Raw genomic sequence first — 20541 nt, forward strand, 5'->3', positions numbered from 1 at the left:
ATACACATGAAGGCAAAACATCCATACAAATAAAATAAATATAAAATAAGAGACCAGAAATATTCATTTGAGATTATCAAAATAAGCAGTTTTAGAACTTTACATAATATTACTATATCTAAGTCACAGATAAAGAGAATTATCTATTTTATCTTTAATTAACAGGTCTTTTAACTAGTTAAGGAATAACCTCCGTCAGAGGGAAAAAATACATACCGCTGCACAAACTGTATGTTTTAGGAGTTTAAACAATGTTTTGTCCACATAAATGAACCAGGCTTTCTGTATTTTTGCTGCTGAAATCTCTCTATTACTTTTAAGAGGAAAAAGAGGTTAGTTATTTATGAAGTAGTTTTTCCTGAAATTCTACACAACTCTCGATTTTTGCATCCTGTTACATTTCCCCATTACTAAGACTGACCTAATGAGGAACATATAGGTGGAGGAATTGGAACTAGTCCTTTGTGGTCTCTAATCAGAATGAGAATATGGAATAATTAATATTTCCCTTGGGATGAAAAAAACACCCAAAAGTTTATTAAGACCCATACTTAATTTAAGCTCGGCTTGGTGGCACATTCTTTTTTTTTTTTTTTCCGGAGCTGGGGACTGAACCCAGGGCCTTACGCTTGCTAGGCAAGCGCTCTACCACTGAGCTAAATCCCCAACCCCTGGCACATTCTTAAATGATCCCAGCACTTAGCATGTAGAGGTAGGAGAATGAAGAGTTCAAGACCACCTTGACTACACAGTGACTTTGGGCTGAGGGTGTATGGTCCTGGTCTGTGTAAGATACATACACATATTTTCATTCTTACATATGCTCACTCCCTCCCTCCCTCTTCCTCAACCCCCACCCCCGGTCTCCTGCCTCTGAGGTTACAGTGTCTCATGTAACCTCTACTGGCTTTAAAGAGCTGAATATGCAGCCGAGGATGACCTTAAACTTCTGATCCTCCTGCCTCTAACTTTTTAGTGCTGGGATTATACCATGCCTGCTTTTATGTGTGATAGGAATTGAACCAAAGATTTTGTACATACTAGGTAACAACTCTACTAAGAGTATCCATAGTCAGAGATTCTAGGATTTGACTCCTACTGCTTGGGGTTGGAGTGGGAGAGGAGAAGAAAGAGAGGTAAGGGAGGAAGAAGGAGGACAGAAGGGAAAGGGAGGGAAAGAGAGAATATGGATAAATAGAAGGTGTGAAAAGGTAATTTTACCTTCTCAAAACATTTGAGGAGGGGGGGAGGAGAGATGGCTCAGCAGTTAAGAGGTCCTGAGTTTAATTCCCAGCAACCACATGGTGGATCACAACCATCTGTAATGGGATCTGACATCCTCTTCAGGTGTGTCTGAAGACAGCTATAGTGTACTCACATATATAAAATAAATACATCTTTAAAAACGATTATGGGACTGGTGAAATAGCTTTGTGGGTCAAGAATGAGAACCTGAGTTCGACAGCCTGAACGCATATAAAAAGCTGTGTTCAAAACTACTTGTAATCCCTGCACTTGGGAAGTGGAGGTGTGTGGATCCCCAAGGCTCCTTGGCAAGTCAGCCTACCATTTTAGTGAATTCCAGTCCAATGAAGAATCCTCTCTCAAAAAAATAAGGTGAGGGGCTAGGAAGGGGCTCCACTGGCAAAAGCTTAGCATGCAAGCATGAGGAATTGAGTTGGACTTCTAGAGTCCACATAAAAATGCCTGGCATGGTGGCATGTACTTGCAATCTTGGTGCTAAGGAGGTGGAGACAGGAGGATGCCCAGAGTTTGCTGGCCAGCCTAGCCTAACTGGCAAACTCTAGGCCAATGAGACAGCTTGTTTGTCTCAAAGAAGTTGAATGGCCTTCCTGAAGAGGACATCCAAAGTTGTCACATGCATACATACATACATATACACACATTAAAAAAGGGCACTGTGGTGCATGCCTTTAGTCCCAGCACCTAAGAACAGAGGTAGGAAAATCTCTGTCAGTTCCAGGCCAGCCAGGGACACAAAATGAGACACCCTGTCTCAAAAACAAAAAAACATAAAACAAACAAACAAACAAACAACAACAATACCCTCAAAATAGCCCAAACTACAGGAATAAACCTTTTGAATCTTAGCTGATATCATTTACTATCTGGTTTACCTTTCTGTAAGTTGCTTAACTACTTCTCAGTTGCTTTTTTCACACATTTAAAAAGATTTAAATTTTTTAAAAAATTATGTGTACATGTGTATGAGTGCAGGTTCCAACAGAGGCCAGAAGAGTTGGATCCTATGGAGCTGGAATTACAGGGGGTTGTGAGCTACCTAACATGGGTGCTGAAAACAGACCCAGGTCCTTAGGAAATAGCTCCTAATCACCAAGCCATTTCTCCGGTCCTTCTTTCTCACTTATAATGTCTAAAAATAAAACTGCGTCAGAAGGTTGTAGTATTATCAAGTAGATGTGTTAACATGCTCTATAAATCACAAAATTCTAAAGTCATAATCTTCAACTGGAAGGTAAATTTTAAAAAATACCAAAATTTGGGGACAATCTGCCATGCTCATAGAGAGATAGGAACTTAGCATAACTCTCCTCTGAGAGGCTCTGCACAGCAGCTGGCTGATGCAGATGCAGAGACCCACAGCCAGTCACTGGACAGTTTGGAGACTCTTATGGAAGTGTTAGGGAAGGATTTTATAAAGGCCCTGAGGGGATAGGAACCCCACTGGAAGACCAAGAGAGTCAACTAACCTGGACCCTTGGAGGCTCTCAGAGACTGACCCACCAACCAAAGAGCATACATGGGCTAGACCGAGGCCCCTGGCATATATGGAGCAGATGTACAGCTCAGTCTCCATGTGGGTCCCCCCAAAACTGGAGTGGAGGCTGTCCCTAAAGCTGTAGCCTGACTGTGGTATCTGTTCCCCAACAGGGCTGCCTTGCCTGGCCTCAGTGGGAGAGGATGAGCCTAACCCTGCAGAGACTATTCCAGAAGGTAAGGGGAAACTCTGGGTGGGGCCCACTCTCTCAGAGGAGAAGGTGAGGGAGAATGGGAGAAGGGGCTCTAGGATGGGGGGACCGGGAAGGAGGGTGTAACATTTGGATGTAAATAAAGAAATAAGAAAAAAGAAAAAAATCCCTATATAGATGGAACTTTAAAAAAAACCCATCAATTTTAATTTACACATTAAGAAAACAAACACACAAACAACACAAAAAACAAAACAAATAAACAACGAAGTGGCTAAGTTCTTAATTTGTCTAGTTGTGAAGATACGACAAAAGGCAAAAAGATGGCTTTCTTACTCTTTTCTTGCCTTTATCTTTGCAGCGCGTGCCGAATGTGTCCTGTGGAATTTTTCTGGGAGCTGACTATCTGAATTTGGAGCACCAGAACCTGCTGTATCTGAGGACTTTTTCATTTTCCCTACAGAGAAGTAATCTGAACACACATAACATTAAGCTTTTAAGGTCACAATACCCACATTCTTACATTTTGGACTAGACTCAACTGTCATTTGATTGTTGTGTCAAGTTTTGAACCCCTTTAAGAAGAAAGCACTGTGCTTTTAGTGTTGTTCCCAGTTTTCATCCTTTCCATACTAAAAACACCACGTGGTAAGACAGTGGCTTTCTCCATCACCTCCTAATTGCCACCCCTCCTCGTCTTTTTCCTTCTATTCACTGTACAGCTGAAGCTAACTTATCTTTTTGTGACACAAGGTCTCATGTAGCTGAGGCTGGTCTCAAATTCAGTCCGTAGCAGGCAGTAGCTTTAAGCTAATCCTCCTGCCCCAACAGCCCACGTGTTGTGATTACAGATGTTCACCACCATACCTGGCTCTTGAAGTTAGCTTTTGGAGCAATAATTCAGGGATAGTTATATTCCTTACAGACTCCTTACTGGCAGAGGATATTTTGCTAAGTGGAGAGTTTTTACACATTTTCTAAAGAGCTTTTTTTGGGGGGGGGTGTCCAGTTTTTACTGAACACTTGTAAGAATGAGCAAATCACTTAACCTCTCCGTGGTTCCGTGCCTCTTTGGGGATGTGAGCAAGCACGTAAGAGATTACTCGATTCTACCTATAACTTTTTACATGCCCGTTTGGATGAGGCTCCCTAAATTCTTAGTCATATCTTCAAAATACCCTTTAAAAGGAAATTGCAGTAACACGTGCCTTCTTTATGCATAAAATAAAAATCTAATAACAATTGGACCTTTGTAGTAAGTAATGAGCGTAAGTGGTAGTTTTAGTTAGCTGCTGTGACTGTAAATGGTAATGAAAATATCGGCTTTCGATTGGGGACACTCGCAAGTACTGCTAATACTGAGGTTTGATGCCTACACCGTACTTAAAAGAAATGCTAAAGTTCAGTTAGAGTTTAGTGAAGGTGAAGTCGTCATCTCCCTCTTTTCCTAGTTCACATACCCCGGCTTACACCCCGCGTACTCGCACATTGGCTTACACCCCGCGTACCCGCACATTAAGCAAGCGCTCTGGCTGTAACTCATCACCACGCTTCCCACTTTTAAGATGTTACCTTACTGATGCAGAGCCTTCCGAGTCGATTCAGTATTTCTCCTTAGGGACTGGAGATGCGGGTGGCTCGGAACGCACAATTCTGTTGAGAAGGGGAAAGAAAAGCCGTCCTTAACATTTGGGAGTTGGTCTGTCCGGAGGCTGAGCCTTAGCGCTTTCTCCTCCCCGATAGCGCTTTCTCCTCCCTGAAACTCGCTAACACCACAAGTCCTGCTTTAAAAAAGCAAAAAGCAAAAAGAACTTTGGCCACGAATCACTAAGTTAAAGCTCAGATACTGCGACACACCTAGTGTCTTCTTACCGAAGCTCTCCAGTTTGTCCCGGACGGACGGCGTGGTCTCGCGCGCGCTCAGCGAATCAAAAAACCCCTAATTTCCTTAAGGACAGGTGTGTCCCTAGCAGTCACTGGGTAAAAGGACAGTGACCTTACACTGAAAAAATCTCCGCATCTTCAGAACCCCCGCCCACAGGGCTCCTTCCACTTTCTGTCGAATGAGGACAGAAATCCAGAAAGAAGTCTGAAACACGCTGTCTTTATCGGACCGGCGAGCGTTCCCTGAGGCTAGCGCTGAGATTTCAAAAGGCAGACTACCTGGAGTTGAATCCTATCTTTAGAGTTTTCGCAACCCTGGACACTCGGCCATGACAATTATGCCCTAGACTTGGGTGGAAGAAATAAAATTGTTGTTAGACCAGTGTTAACGCTTGCTTTTCTTGCAAATAGCTAAATACTGCCATTTTACTTCTCAGGTATTAAACGGACAACTATTTGATTATCAGGTTTACACTTTAGTACTTTAACAAGAAAACAGCCGGTCAGTTTTTCGCAATTAAACGACGTGGTACATTTAAACGTAAAACTTAGAGCAACGTTAAGCACAAGGTAAATTCTTTAAGGGAAAAACCTTTTTTGAGGTAAAGCGATGCTCCGCGGTCAGGTCGATCCGCTGCTTCTCTCTACCAGACTGGTGAAGTCTACGCTCGTCTGTCGGGCGCCACCGCCCGGCTGCCTCAGCTCACGGGATTCCCTTCGCTCGCAGCCGGGAGCCTGATGGAGGAGGCGAGTCCCGGTGCCAAGCGCGGCGAGGAGCCAAAGAACCGCCTTCTCTTTACCACGGCGTGCAGCCGCCCACACCGACCCGCTGCCTTGGGCCGCCTAGCAACAGCCTGCAAGGAGGCAGGACCTACTAGGAGGCGGGGTTTGAATTCGTTAGGTTCCCGCGCGCGCCTCTCGGTTGCTAAGTAACACGACGCGCCATCTAGCGGCGTAAGCTTGAGCTTTTGGCGGGGTAACCTGGCGTCACAGCATCATCTCGTGCCCGCTCGTGGTCAAGGGAATCAGGATCTAACCCGGCCACCGTACTCGCTTTTTTTCTAGTGGGAGGGGCCAGGGGAGGGGTGACCCTGCCCGAGCCGCGGCTGCCAGCGACATGTTCAAGGTGAGAATGTGGAGCTGGGTCACAGCTGTCATTGTCCCCTCTCGGCCTCCAGGAGCCCTTCCCACGTTCCTGTGGCGCCTCTTTAGGAACCAGACTCGGTTCCTCCTGAGGCTTTGCCCACCTCCGGGCTAAGTCCTGGCTCGGCGGCGGTTCATTCAGCGCTTGGTACCAGCACTTGTGAGGCTGTGGTGTGAAACCCTAGATGGTGGGATCGGCCCTTTGAGCTCTCACGTGAATGAAACACTTTGAAAAGTTAAAACGCCTCTATAGTACCCACCTCCTCAGCTAATGCTCCTTTGGGGTCATGGGTAGGATGAGGCCAGGTCTGGGCTTTGCTTGGTAAGATCAAGTTTCAGAACCTGGCCTGTGGGTGGGGGATGGTCAGCTTCGGAGAATGTCAGGGATGCTGGCTTGGGGCGTGTGTGTGTGTGTGTGTGTGTGTGTGTGTGTGTGTGTGTGTGTGTGTGTGTGTGTGTGTGTGTGTGTGTGTGTGTGTGTGTGTGTGTGTGTTTGTGCGCGTGCGCGTGTGTGTGTGTGTGTGCGCGTGCGAGTGTGCGCGTGTGTGCGTGCATGCGCCTGCATTAGTATGAAGTCGACTCTTCTCCCCTCTTACAGTTTTTTTGAACTGACCTCTGCAAGATGGACATTTACAGTAAAGACTTTCAAAAACCTGTATTTTGGCATAAAATTATTCTTTCTTAAAAGTCAACTATATTTTGTCATAAAAAAAATCACAGGCCGTGCACGCCTTTAATTCCAGCACTCAGGTGGCAGAGGCAGGTGGACCTTCATGAGTTCGAGGCTAGCCTGGTTTACGGTAGCGATTTCCAGGACAACTTGTGTTACATAAAGAGTCTCTGTCTTAAAAAATAATCACAGGCAGCCAGAAATCTACAAAACCAAGTCTCCAAGAAACATAATATTCATAGAATAATGCTAACGGAATCTCAGAATTGTGCTACTCATTTCAAAGTTTTTTGCAACTGCGGTGTTTGAGGCACAACAAGAAGGGGTACAAAAATGAGACCCTGGTTTCTGCCTTCAGTGCTGTAGTATTGCCAGTTTCTAGCTATATGATACTGAGCATGTCACTTAACTCCACATAAATGCCTGTCCCCCCGCCCCCATTGTGAAATTAGGGCAATAAATACTGAGGAGAATTATGTCACTAAACACAGAGGAAGGATGGACATGGAACTCATTGATTTGTTGGCTGAGCAATGTCATCAGAGACCTGGCTGTTCTGGGTTTACTATGGCATTGTCGGCTTTCCTTATGGTTTTAAGATGACTGCCAGTAACAATACTTTCTTATTCACTAGGGGAAGAAGAGAGAATAAAACTTCGAAGCTTGGATTATGTTTTTTCTTCAGGTCTGATTGGACCAGTATGGGTCAGGTGTCTGTCCCTAGCCCTGTAGCAGTTACCAGGGAATGCTGGTCTCTGGTTAGCTTAGGCTGAACAGTATCACTGCTTAAACATAGGGAAAAGGAATGATTTCATGAACACAGTGGGGTTCTTTAGGAAGGAAGAGGTATAATGGAAATTGGATCAGCACTCAACAATGCCCATGTCAGGTATGTTCAGATATTTGTGTAAGTGTGCCTTGACTTTGGCTCTTGGAAAATCTTTCATGATCCTGATTCATTTAATTTATTGATGGACATAAAAAATAGCATAAGTTTATGACTCATAAAAAATTCAGTTGTAAAACAGTGGTTTTTAGCTGACTGGTTCCACCCCCTTTGGGGATGTTTTGGAAATTCCAGATGTTGTTCTCTGTGTCTTTAGTTGTGTTGAACATTTGTTTTATTTTTTATTTTTTTAAAGATTTATTTATCTATTATATATAAGTACACTGTAGCTGTCTTCAGACACACCAGAAGAGGGCATCAGATCTCATTACAGATGGTTGTGAGCCACCATGTGGTTGCTGGGATTTGAACTCAGGACCTCTGGAAGAGCAGTCAGTGCTCTTAACCACTGAACTATCTCTCCAGCCCCTTATTTTTCATTTTATGTATAGTAGTGTTTTGCCTGCATATATGTCTATGTACTACATACTTGTCTGGTACCCACAGAGGCCAGAAGAGGAAATATGATCCTCTGAATCTGGAGTTACAAATGTTTGTCCGATACCATGTGGGTGCTGAGAATGGAACCTGGGTCCACTTCTATCAATACCGGGCCCCTATCTGGTGCAGACCCCTGCAGGCCCTGTGCATGCTGCCTCAGTCTCTGTGAGTTCACACATGTGTCTAACATGCTTTGTTTAGAAGGCTTAGTTTCCCTGGGGTCTCCATTCCTGTTGGCCTTTACAAATGTTCCTCCTCCTTTTCTACAGAGTTCTCTGAACCCTGAGGGGAGGGATTTGATGGAGACATCCCACTTAGGACTGGCTGTTCCAAGATCTGTCGTTTTCTGCATATCGTCCAGTCTCTGTGTTTGTTCCCCTCTGCTGCAGGACGAAGCTTCTTTGATGATGGTTGAGCAAGACACTGATCTATGAGTATAGCAAAATATCATTAGGAGTCATTTTATTGCTACATTCTTTTTTTTTCTTTTTTTCAGAGCTGGGGACTGAACCCAGGGCCTTGCGCTTGCTAGGCAAGCGCTCCACTGCTGAGCTAAATCCCCAACCCCTATTGCTACATTCTTTAGCAGAACAGTAGTATTTGGATTTCACTGAGGTCCATGGACCTATTAAGTCTCAGGTTCTTGGGCAGTGTCAAGTATGGGTTCCATCTCATGGTATGGGCCTTAGTTCTAATTCAATATTGGTTGGCTACTCCCCCAAATTTTGTGCCTATTGTACTAGCCTGTCTTGCAGGCAGGTCACCATTGTAGATCACATGGTTTGTAGCTGGGTTGGTATTTATGTTTCTCCTTTGGTAGTGTATACAGTGCCTTGCAATATTATGTTATATATAAAATAAACATATATTATATATAACTCAAATAATGTGTGTCAGTGAATGACGAATTTTATTTGAGGATAGTAAACATGATACCAGGTATTCACAGTTGAGAGCCACAGCCCATCAAACTTTAATGTGCATGTGACTCTTATTAAAATCTAGATTGGAATGGGACCTCAGATTTTCCTTTTTTTTGAGCATCTTCTTGTCATTGATGCTGCTGGTCATCACATTTTGAATGGTTAAGAATTTATTTAGTAAGATCCTTAGTGAATGAAGGTACCTTGGTTTTTTGAGGTCAATGGACTTATGAATGGGTAGGATTCAGAAGAGGTACCAACCAGGAGCAAAAAATGCTTTGCAGAAGTTCTGCTGAGAGTTTCACTGTCACAAGTCTCTACTTGGAGGACAGAACAAATGATAGGACTGGGCTGGCTCTGGGAATTGCCAGCTCAGGGAGACTAGGACCTGAAGGAACAAGAGCTGATAGTGTAGGTGTTGGTAGGGAAGTATAATGTATAAAGCTTATTAAGGGCATATTTAATGTTTAACTCTGACCATTGTTTTCTTTTAAAATTTTTAATTAATTATTAATTAATTATTTTATGTGTTTATGGATATACCCAATGAGGTCAAAGAAGTGTTGGCTCCCTGAAGCTGGAGTTTCAGATATTTGTGAGCTGCCCCATGTAGGTGCTGGGAATTAAACTGGGGTCCTCTGTAAGAATAGTATATACTCTTAACCACTTAGCCATTGCTCCAGCTCTGTGGCTCTTGTTTTGAATTGGCTATTCATATTCAGGGGAGTAGGGATTATTAGTGGATTTTTAAAATATCACATTTGAAAAGTGTGCCAGAATTTGGATTTTGTTGTAGTTTTTCTTTATGCCGTAGCAGGAAGTTTCAATATTGAATACATACATTCTCCATGTGTGATACTAGATTTTATTCATTTCACAGATTTTATCACTGTTTGGCCATGGCCTGGGTGTTGTTAATGTTCTGTGGAATATAAGTACAGTGACTGATTTCTTATCTAGGAGTTTCCAAATCTAGGCAGCCATCATGGTTATTTAAGATATCATTGGAGGGCCTTTCACATAGTTCAGTTTTATTTTAAAATTTAATTTTATTTCATTTTCTATTTATATGTATGTCATAGTGAATGCCTTCTGTGTGCTGGTTCCCTTGGAGGCTGCAAGAGGCTTCTGCATCCCTTAGAACTGGATTTAGAGGTAGTCATGAGCTGCTTGACATAGGTCCTGGGAACCAGCAACCGAACTGATCCTGTAGAAGACCAGCAAGCACTGTTCACTGCTAAGTCATCTTTCCAGCCCCCAAGATCAATTTATTTGTTAGGTGGAGTCCAGTGATTTCTAAGTTTTCAATACTTCTAGGTAATTATAAAATTTTGATTTAAATCTTACATGTGGCTCTTGATACAGATGTAACAAGTGCATTATAACAGAATGGGTCTCAATCTAGATGGCATATTTGAGTCATCTGTGAAGCTTAGTGGATGTTTCTATGACCAGTAGGAGGGACACTAGACCAATGACATCAGAATCTCTAAAGAAAGGATCTAGGCCCAGTTCGTGGAACATTCACACAACTTTGAGAACAAACAGAATAGCAGCAGTGGATATGAGGCTCAATAAGGAACATGCTTGCTCTGACCTTTGATGTTGAGCAGACGAGGTTGAATGGGTTTTCTACATGATAAAAAAAATGCTTGCACAAAGGCGATGGAGGAGCTGGCTTGGTGGTGCATCCTTTTTATCCCAGTACTCAGGAAGCAGAGGCAGGTGGGTCTCTGAGTTAGAGGCCAACTTAGTCTGCATGGTGAGTTCCAGGACAGCCTGGGGTACACAGAGAGACCTTGGATCCCAAAAAGTCAGTGGAGAATTGCGTTCCATGTTAGAACTTTGAACAATTCCCTGTTACCACGGAGGGAAACTAACATTCTCCTTATCTACAGTAATAATAAAAAATGACTCTTAGAAAAGATGTATTTTAGAACTTTTGCTAAGGTTCCCCCTAGTTTATGTTAGTTTTGTTATAGTTTTAGATATGCCAAAAGCCTCTAAGTGAATATTAAGCTGTATTTTTATGGAGGTACTATGTGTTATAGTGTACTTATATGTTGAGTGAATTTTCTTTAAAACTCACTTGGACTAATTCTCTGTCTTCAGACTTCTTTTGAGAATTCTTCAAGCCATGTAGTATATTTTACACTTGACCTTAGCCAAAAGGCTCAGGAACAATCCACTGTGTTTTATTCAGAGCTCATACTGGTTCCCACTTAAGAATGTTTTATTGGCTTTGATTTTGTGAAGATGAAGAACCCTCTGTGGGTGCTAGAGAGATTCAGAAGTTTTTGTTTATTGTTTTAGTTTGGAAGCATACCCACTGGATTATAATTCAGATGTGTATATTCATATTGAACACTTTTAGTGGAAACAGCAAAGGATCTCTTTCTCATATTCCACAGATGTCAGTCCTTGTTAAATAGCAGCTTGTATTCTGTGCTGGCTGAAATGAATCTCTTTTCGCATTGGATGGGCAGCTTCATGTATCGTATTATGACATAGATTAGATGGGTAAGTAAGCAAAGAGTAATGCAAGGGCTCTGGCACCTCTCTTAAACTGCTTCGGTGACTGATGTCACCTAGAAAATACTGCCTCTGAGCTCGTTTTTAGGATCTGTTCAGAGCTCTGTTAAGGTTGCTATGTAAAGCCCAAATATTATTTATCTTGTCTTTATTCCTTTTTAAACAAAGATGTTCACCATAAATCTAAATTGTCATCAACTAATTGAGTCTCAGAAATAGTTTTACTTGAAAATATTTGTAGTTTTCTTTTTTTTTTTTTGGCGTAAGTTAGTAGACTTGGTTTATTCAAATGACAGATTGAGAAAGAAATCAAAACAACAATCCCATTTATAATTGTCCCAAAAAATAAATAAAACCTTAAACAAAAACTTAATTTGGCTTTAAATATTCTACATGTAAGTTTCACTATAAACATTTTACAATCATTTCTAACTCTGACGGGCCAATATACAACTATACAACTTCATCTGTTTGCTAAAACATATGTAAATGTTATGTACTTTTTAAATATTTCTTATAGAAATCTTTAGTAATTTGTGTTAAAATTTTTCTTTTTTTTTTTTCTGTTACTCTTGTGGTACCTGGCACCATTTTTTTTTTAAATTAGCTTCTCAATGTAGTTTTCTTTACAACACAAAAAACATACAAATACCTGGGATGAGGCTGAAGGACATTCTCATTAGAGTTCAGAATTCTGTGTAGATGCTGTATTTGGGAGATGATACCTAGGTTCGGAAAGGTTTTACATTGATAATATAGTGCTTTCTATTAAATAATGTATAGTTTTAGTTAGGTACATTCATCTGAGAGTAAGACTTGAAGTAAAAGAATATTCCTCTACAACTTTTCCTTCTTATATTACCTTACCTTCTGACCGAGCAGATTTTATGACACTATTCAGAGAGGGTAGAGGAGGGAGAGAGGTAGGTAGGTAGGCAGGGAGGGAGGTAGGTAGGTAGGTAGGTAGGGAGGGAGGGAGGGAGGGAAGGCTTTTTGGAGTTTTGGGCATTCAGCAATCAATGTCTAACTGGATGGGGAAGTTCAGAATACATTTGGAACCCAGTCATGTTTGTTCCAAGTCTGTGAAACCAGGACAGCCCAAGTGGGCTTTTTGAATGGCATTTACTTTTAATGTTCAAGTAACATTTATTTTTCCTAGGGATTTAAAATGATTTTCTCTGACTTTGGAAAGAGCTGTTCATTTTAATGTACAGGCTGTATGATATCTCAATGATCTGATAGCTAGAGTGAGGTAATTAAAGCATTAGAGCCAGGCATGATGGTGCATACTCATAATCTCAGCACTCAGGATATGGAGGCAGGAGGATGGAGAGTTTAAGACACATTTAGGACAGGTGGGAAGACACTTGAAAATAAAAATAAAGCATTATAGATTAGTTCATCTAATTTTTTGCAATCAAATTACTTTGATTTGGTTATAGTTGAAATTCTATCTGACCTTGATTAAAAAGAGCTTGATTGAAACTACTTTTAATATTGTAAAAGTAGCAGCTGTTAAATGGGATCCCATATATATATCCTTTGTGGATATAGCTGTAAAGATTGTGGCGTGTTGAAAAAAAAATTACCCTCATGTTTTAAACCTTTGGATTGTTTTTGATACTGCTCTTTACAGAGGCCATTCATTCCCAGTAACAGTGACTCTAAACATCATACTGTTGGGTGACTTTGCTAAATACAAGATAATATATACTTTTGTGATTACTGTTTATTTGAACATAAATTTAGGGAGTGGAAATATAGCTCAGTTGGTAGAATGCTTTGCCTCTTATGTACAAACCCCTTGGTTTACGTAATTGAATATGGTGGCCCTTACATGTAATCCCAACACTAGGAGGTGGAGATGAGGGCCAGAAGTTTAGAGTTATCTCTGGGTAAATATCAAATCCAAGCCAGGCTGGGCTACGTAAAACCCTGCTTCAAAAAGTAAAATTGTAGTCTAGGTTGTAGCTTAGTGGTAGAAAGTTTGCTTAGCATGTCTGGGGGCCTGGATTCTAGGCTCAGTACTACTACGAAAAAAAGAAAGAAGGAAAAAGTGCTAGAGAGAGGCTCTACAGTTAAAAGCACCTGCTGTTCTTTCAGAAGATCACAGTTTGGTTCCCAGAACCCACATCAGATGACTCACAAGTACCTGTTAACATCTCCCCCCGAATAAATCTTTAAAAAAACAAAATTAAACTTGTTCATGGAGTGAAGTAGAAGGCTAATAGATGGTTAAGGTAGTAGTTGAGCATTAAGAGTGGAGTGTCGGGGCTGGGGATTTAGCTCAGTGGTAGAGTGCTTACCTAGGAAGCGCAAGGCCCTCGGTTCGGTCCCCAGCTCCGAAAAAAAGAACCAAAAAAAAAAAAAAAAAGAGTGGAGTGTCAGTTGGGGATTTAGCTCAGTGGTAGAGTGCTTGCCTAGCAAGCGCAAGGCCCTGGGTTCGATCCCCAGCTCTGAAAAAAAGAAAAAAAAAGAGTGGAGTATCAGGGCTTGGTATGTTGCTCAAGTGCTATGGAGCAGTTACCCAGCATGTATTAGTCTCTTTGTTTAATTCCTAGGTCCCACCCCTAGAAAAGGGGGAGAAAGAAAAGGAGAGTATCAGTGTACCTTGATTAAAGGAGGGTATTCTGGAGTATTAATCACTCATGCTATTGTTTGTGTTTTGGGCAATTTTTGTTTCAGTGTCTTTAAAATGTTCTTAAAAATAAGTGAACTTGATTATTCATACTAGTTTATGTTCAGTATCTGTTCCCTAAGCATCTTCTTGTGGAATAGTGATTTTTTTTGAAACTTGGCTGATGGTGGGAATAAGTGCTTAGGTTCCTTTAGATTTACCAAGTCAGACTCTTTAGGAGAAGGTGCTGGAATCTATGCTTTTAAAACAGTCCTCTGGTGCTTCTGAATCCTCTCGTGTTTATAGGCATATAAAAGGCCTTTTATTGAAAAGGAAAGCTCCAGAATTTAAATGGAAAACCTAGTAAGATGGAGGGTAGGGACTTCTAGAAAATAAATAAAAGGCCTTGTCTTAGGGTTATTATTGCTATGCTGAAACACCATGACCAATAACAAGTTGGGGGTGGTGATTTATTAGGCCACATCACTGTTCATTGAGGAAGTCAGGACAGGAACTCAAACAGGGCAGGAACCTGGAGGCAGGAGCTGATGCAGAGGCTATGGAGGGATGCTGATTACTGGCTCGCTCTCCATAGCTTACTCAGCCTGCTTTCTTATAGAGCCCAGGGGTGGCACTACCTAAGATAAGCTGGTCCCTTCCACAGTGATCACGAATTAAGAAAATGCCCTGTAAGCTTATCTGTAGCCTGATTTTATGGAGACATTTTCCTAGTTGAGGTTCCCATTTCTCAAATGACTAGCCTGTGTCAAGTTGACATAAAACCAGCAAGGGCTTCCTACTTAAAAATAGAAGAGACTATTCACTGGCTATTCACTCCATAGAGTTAGAAGGCAAGTTGTCAGGGACTTGGGGATTTGGAAGCATTTTAACTAACTTGAAATTTCCATTTGTTTCTAAAGCAATTTTACTGGGAAAATAATGTGGTTCCCAAGCTTCAGGATTCTGGGCAGTACTCTTTAATTTGCAGAGCCACAAAACAATTTACTTTCTGCGATCTGAATGTTTATGACCTTGCCAGATTTATTATCTTGGCTAACTTCTAGGAATCTACTCTTGTGGCCGGAGCTAAAGAATTAATCTATAGATTGTCTGAGTCTTTTGGATCTTGTTTGAAACGGCCTGTCTATGAGGCCTGGGCTGGCCTTGATTTCACTCTATAGCCTAGAGTTGACCTGGTATCCAAGAATTCTGCATACTTGGCTGCTTGAGTCTTTTTAAATAACCCCCTAAGTTTCCCAGAAGCTCTTTTTTAATTGGATATTTTTTAATTTACTTTTCAAATGTTATCCCCTTTCCTGGTTTCCCATCCATAAATCCCCTATACCATCCTCTCTCCCTATTTTTCTATGAGAGTGTTCTCCCACCCATCCACCCACCCCTTACCATGTCCCCACCTTGACATCCCCTTACACTGGGGGATCGAGCCTTGACAGTACCAAAGGCTTCTCCCATTGGTGCCCAACAAGGCAATTCTCTGCTACATATGCAACTGGAGCTATGGGTTACTCAGCATGCTTTGGGTCTGCCCATGTGTACTCTTTGGATGGTGGTTTAGTCGCTGGGAGCTCTGGTTGGTTGGTATTGTTGTTTTTATATCATTGCAAACCCATTCAGCTCCTTGAATCCGCTCTCTAACTCCTCCATTGGGGACCCTGTTCTCAGTTCTCAGTCCAGTGGTCGCTGTAAGTATCTGCCTCAGTATGTGTCATGCTCTGGCAGAGCCTCTCAGGAAACAGCTATATCAGGCTCCGGTCAGCATGGACTTCTTGGCATCAGCAATGTTGTTTGGGTTTGGTGGCTGTATGTGTATGGGATGGATCCCCAGGTAGGGTAGTATCTGGATGGTCTTTCCTTCAGTCTCTGATCCAAACTTTGTCTCTGTATTTCCTCCTAGTAATATTTTGTTCCCCCTTCTAAGAAGGACTGAAGCATCTGCACTTTGGTCGTCCTTCTTCTTGAGCTTCATGTGGTTTGTGGATTGTATCCTGGGTTATTTGAGCTTTTGGGAATAATATCCACTTATCAGTGAGTGCATACCATATGTGTTTTTTTATGATAGGGTTACCTCGCTCAGGATGATATTTTCTTGTTCCATCCATTTGCCTAGGCATTTCATGAAATAATTCTTTTTTAATAGATGACATCTGTGTTCTTTCCAGCTTCTGGCTATTGTAAATAAGGCTGCTGTGAACATAGTGGAACATGTGTCCTTGTTATAAGTTGAAGCATTATTTGGGTAGATGCCCAGGAATGGTATAGCTGTGTTCTCAAGTAGTACTATGTCCAGTTTTCTGTGGAGCCTCCAGACTGATTTCCAGAATGGTTGTACCAGCTTGCAATCCCACCAACAATGGAGGAGAGTTCCTCTTTTTCCACATCCTGGACAGCATCTGTTGTCACCTGAGTTTTGCTCTTAGCCATTCTGACTGTTTTGAGGTGGAATCTCAGGGTTGTTTTGATTTGCATTTTCCTGATGACTAAAGATGTTGAACATATCTTTAGGTACTTCTCAGCCATTTGATATTCCTCAGTGAGAATTCTTTGTTTAGCTCTGTACCCTATTTTTTAATAGGGTTATTTGACTCTCTGGAATCTTAACTTCTTGAGATATTAGCTCACTATCAGATGTAGGATTGGTAAAGATCTTTTCCCAATCTGTTGGTTGCCGTTTTGTCCTAATGATAGTGTCTTCTGCCTTACAAAAGGTCTGCAAATTCTTGAATTCCCGTTTGTTGATTTTTAATACCTTTTTAAAAATATTTATTTACTATATGTAAGTACACTGTAGCTGTCTTCAGACACACCAGAAGAGGGCATCAGATCTCATTACAGATGGTTGTGAGCCACCATGTAGTTGCTGGGATTTGAACTCAGGACCTCTGGAAGAGCAGTCGGTGCTCTTAACCTCTGAGCTACCTCTCCAGCTCCCATTTGTTGATTTTTGATCTGAGAGAATAGCCATTGATGTTCTGTTCAGGAAAATTTCCCCAGTACTCATGTGTTCAAGGATCCTCCCCTCTTTTTCTTCTATTAGTTTGAGTGTATCTGATTTTATGTGGAAGTCCTTGATCAACTTGGACTTGAACTTTTTACAGGGCAGTAAGAATGGATTGATTTGCAGTTTTCTACATGCTGAACTCCAGTTGAACCAGCACCATTTGTTGAAAAGGCTCTCTTTTGTCCACTGGATGGTTTTAGCTCCTTTGTCAAAGATCAAGTGACCATAGGTGTGTGGGTTCACTTCTGGGTCTTCAATTTTATTCCATTGATCTACTTGCCTGTCTGTGTACCAATACCATACAGTTTTTTTTTTTATCACTATTGCTCTATAATACAGCTTGAGGTCTGGGATGGTGATATTCCCAGACGTTCTTTTATTGTTGAGGATAGTTTTAACTATCCTGTTTTTTTTTTAATTCCAAATGAATATGCAAATTGCTCTTTCTAACTCTATGAAGGATTGAGTTGGAATTTTGGTGGGGATTGCATTGAATCTATAGATTGCTTTTGGCAAGATGGCCATTTTCTACAGTATTAATCCTGTCAATCCATGAGCATGGGAGATCTTTCCATCTTCTGAGATCTTCAGTTTCTTTCTTCAGAGACTTGAAGTTCTTGTCATACAGATCTTTCACTTTCTTGGTAAAAGTCACACCAAGGTATTTTATGTTATTTGTGACTCTTGTGAAGGGGGTCATTTCCCTAATTTCTTTCTCAGCCTGTTTATCCTTTGAGTAGAGGAAGGCTACTGCTTTGTTTGAGTTAATTTTTATATCCAGCCACTTTGCTGAAGTTGTTTATCAGGTTTAGGAGTTCTCTGGTGGAACTTTTGGAGTCACTTAAGTACACTATCATATCATCTGCAAATAGTGATATATTTTGACTTCTTCCTTTCCAATTTTCATCTCTTTGACCTCCTTTAGTTGTCTGATTGCTCTGGCTAGGACTTCGAGTACTATATTGAATGTGTAGGGAGAGAGTGGGCAGCCTTGTCCAGTCCCTGATTTTAGTGGGATTGCTTCAAGTTTCTCTCCATTTAGTTTAATGTTAGCTACTAGTTTGCTGTATATGGCTTTTACTATGTTTAGGTATGGGCCTTGAATTCCCGATCTTTCCAGGACTTTTATCATGAAGGGGTGTTGAATTTTGTGAAATACTTTCTCAGCATCTAATGAAATGATCATGTGGTTTTTATATTTGAGTTTGTTTATATACTGGATTACATTGATGGTTTTCCATATATTAAATCATCCATGTATAGCTGGGATGAAGCCTACTTGATCATGATGGATGATCATTTTGATGTGTTCGTGGATTCAGTTTGTGAGAGTTTTATTGAATATTTTTGTGTCAATTTTTATAAGGGAAATTGGTCTGAAGTTCCCTTTTTTGTTGGGTGTTTGTGTGGTTTAGGTATAAGTGTAATTGTGGCTTCATAGAAGGAATTGGGTAGTGTTCCTTCTGTTTCTATTTTGTGGAATAGTTTGTACAGTATTGGTATTAGGTATTAGACTGTCTTGTATGACACTCTGATAGAATTCTGCCCTTCTGGTCCTGGGCTCTTTTTGGTTGGGAGGCTTTTAAGACTGCTTCTATTTCTTTAGGAGTTATGGGACTGTTTAGATGGTTTATCTGACCATGATTTAACTTTGGTACCTGGTATCTGTCTAGAAAATTGTCCATTTTCTCCAGATTTTCCAGTTTTGTTGTAGTAGGAGCTGATGATTTTTTTTTGAATTTCTTCAGATTCCTTTGTTATGTCCCCTTTTCATTTCTGATTTTGTTAATTTGGATACTCTCTATGTGCCCCCCTGTTGTCTGGCTAAGGGTTTATCTATCCTGTTGATTTTCTCAAAGAACCAGCTCCTGGTTTTGTTGATTCTTTGTATAGTTTTTTTTCCTGTTTCTACTTGGTTGATTTCAGCCCTGAGTTTGATTATTTCCTGCCACGTGCTCCTCTTGGGTGTATTTGCTTCTTCTTGTTGTAGAGCTTTTCAGTGTGCTGTTAAGCTGCTAGTGTATGCTCTCTCCTGTTTCTTTCTGCAGGCACTCAGAGCTATGAGTTTTCCTCTTAGCACTGCTTTCATTGTGTCCCATAAGTTTAGGTATGTTGTACTTTCATTTTCATTAAATTCTAAAAAGTTTTTAATTTCTTTCTTTATTTCTTCCTTGACCAAGTTATTATTGAGTAGGGCGTTATTCAACTTCCATGTGTATGTGGGCTTTCGGTCATTTTTTGTTGTTACTGAAGACCAGCCTTAGTCTGTGGTGATCTGATAGGATGCATGGGATTATTTCAGTCTTCTTGTGTCTGTTGAGGCCTGTTTTGTGACCAATTATATGGTCAGTTTTGGAGAAGGTACCATGAAGTGCTAAAAAGAAGGTATATTCTTTTAGGATGAAATGTTCTGTAGATATTTATTAAATCCATTTGGTTCTTTTAGTTTATCTGTGTCTCTGTTTAGTTTCTGTTTCCATGATCTGTCCATTGATGAGAGTTGGGTGTTGAAGTCTCCCACTATTATTGTGTGAGGTGCAATGTGTGCTTTGAGCTTTAGTAAGGTCTATTTTATAGGTCCCTTGCATTTGGAGCATAGATATTCAGGATTGAGAGTTCATCTTGGTGGATTTTTCCTTTGATGAATATGAAGTGTCCTTCCTTATCTTTTTTGATGACTTTTTGTTGAAAGTTGATTTTATTCAATATTAGAATGGCCACTCCAGCTTGTTTCTTGGGACCATTTGCTTGGAAAATTGTTTTCCAGCCTTTTACTCTGAGGTAGTGTATTAAGGTGTGTTTACTGTATGCAGCAAAATACTGGGTCCTATTTACATATCCAGTCTGTTAGTCTATGTCTTTTTATTGGGGAATTGAGTTCAAAAAAGAGGTATTATGGAATAGTGATTGTTGTTTCCTGTTATTTTGTTGTTAGAGGTGGAATTATGTTTGTGTGGCTCTCTTCTTTTGGGTTTGTTGCAAGAAGATTACTTTCTTGCTTCTTCTAGGGTGCATTTTCTCTCCTTGTGTTGGAGTTTTCCATCTATTATCTTTTGTAGGGGTGGATTTGTGGAAAGATATTGTGTAAATTTGGTTTGGTAATGGAATATTTTGCTTTCTCCATCTATGTTAATTGAGAGTTTTGCTGGATATAGTAGCCTGGGCTGGCATTTGTGTTCTCTTAGGGTCTGTATAACATCTGCCCAGGATCTTCTGGCTTTATAGTCTCTGGTGAGAAATGTGCTGTGCCTCTGATAGGTCTCCTTTATATGTTACTTGACCTTTTTCCTTTACTGCTTTTAATATTCTCTCTTTGTTTTGTGCATTTGGTGTTTTGACTATTATGTGACAGGAGGAGTTTCTTTTCTGGTCCAATCTATTTGGAGTTCTGTAGGTTTCTCTTATGTTTATGGGC

The 20541-nt window shown here is 40.9% G+C and overlaps 2 protein-coding genes across 8 annotated transcripts in view; one reads left to right on the plus strand and one right to left on the minus strand.

Annotated features, from left to right (window-relative positions):
- Cxhxorf58 (similar to human chromosome X open reading frame 58) overlaps positions 1-5742 on the minus strand; it is a 56054-nt gene extending 50312 nt beyond the window's left edge. For 2 of the 4 annotated variants that reach the window (XM_063280306.1, XM_039100133.1), the window contains exons 1-2: positions 3288-3324; positions 217-313 (exon numbers count right to left, since the gene is read on the minus strand). Coding sequence is in view for 1 of the 4 variants with exons in the window: in NM_001419756.1 (NP_001406685.1) it covers positions 217-313; positions 3288-3403 (213 nt within the window). In the remaining 3 variants the exon portion in view is untranslated. Of the gene's footprint in view, positions 1-216; positions 314-3287; positions 3424-4523; positions 4605-5427 lie in introns of those variants that run through there. The other 2 variants (NM_001419756.1, XM_063280307.1) reach the window with 2 other exon arrangements.
- A 76-nt stretch (positions 5743-5818) lies between these two features.
- Apoo (apolipoprotein O) overlaps positions 5819-20541 on the plus strand; it is a 104961-nt gene continuing 90238 nt past the window's right edge. Inside the window, exons 1-2 of one of the 4 annotated variants that reach the window (XM_039099893.2) lie at positions 5945-5961; positions 7283-7537. Coding sequence is in view for 3 of the 4 variants with exons in the window: in XM_039099894.2 (XP_038955822.1) it covers positions 5953-5961 (9 nt within the window). In the remaining variant the exon portion in view is untranslated. Of the gene's footprint in view, positions 5962-7282; positions 7538-20541 lie in introns of all 4 variants that reach the window. The other 3 variants (XM_039099894.2, XM_039099895.1, NM_001199178.1) reach the window with 3 other exon arrangements.

This window comes from Rattus norvegicus, chromosome X (genome assembly GCF_036323735.1).
Source record: "Rattus norvegicus strain BN/NHsdMcwi chromosome X, GRCr8, whole genome shotgun sequence".
Taxonomy (NCBI): Eukaryota; Metazoa; Chordata; class Mammalia; order Rodentia; family Muridae; genus Rattus; species Rattus norvegicus.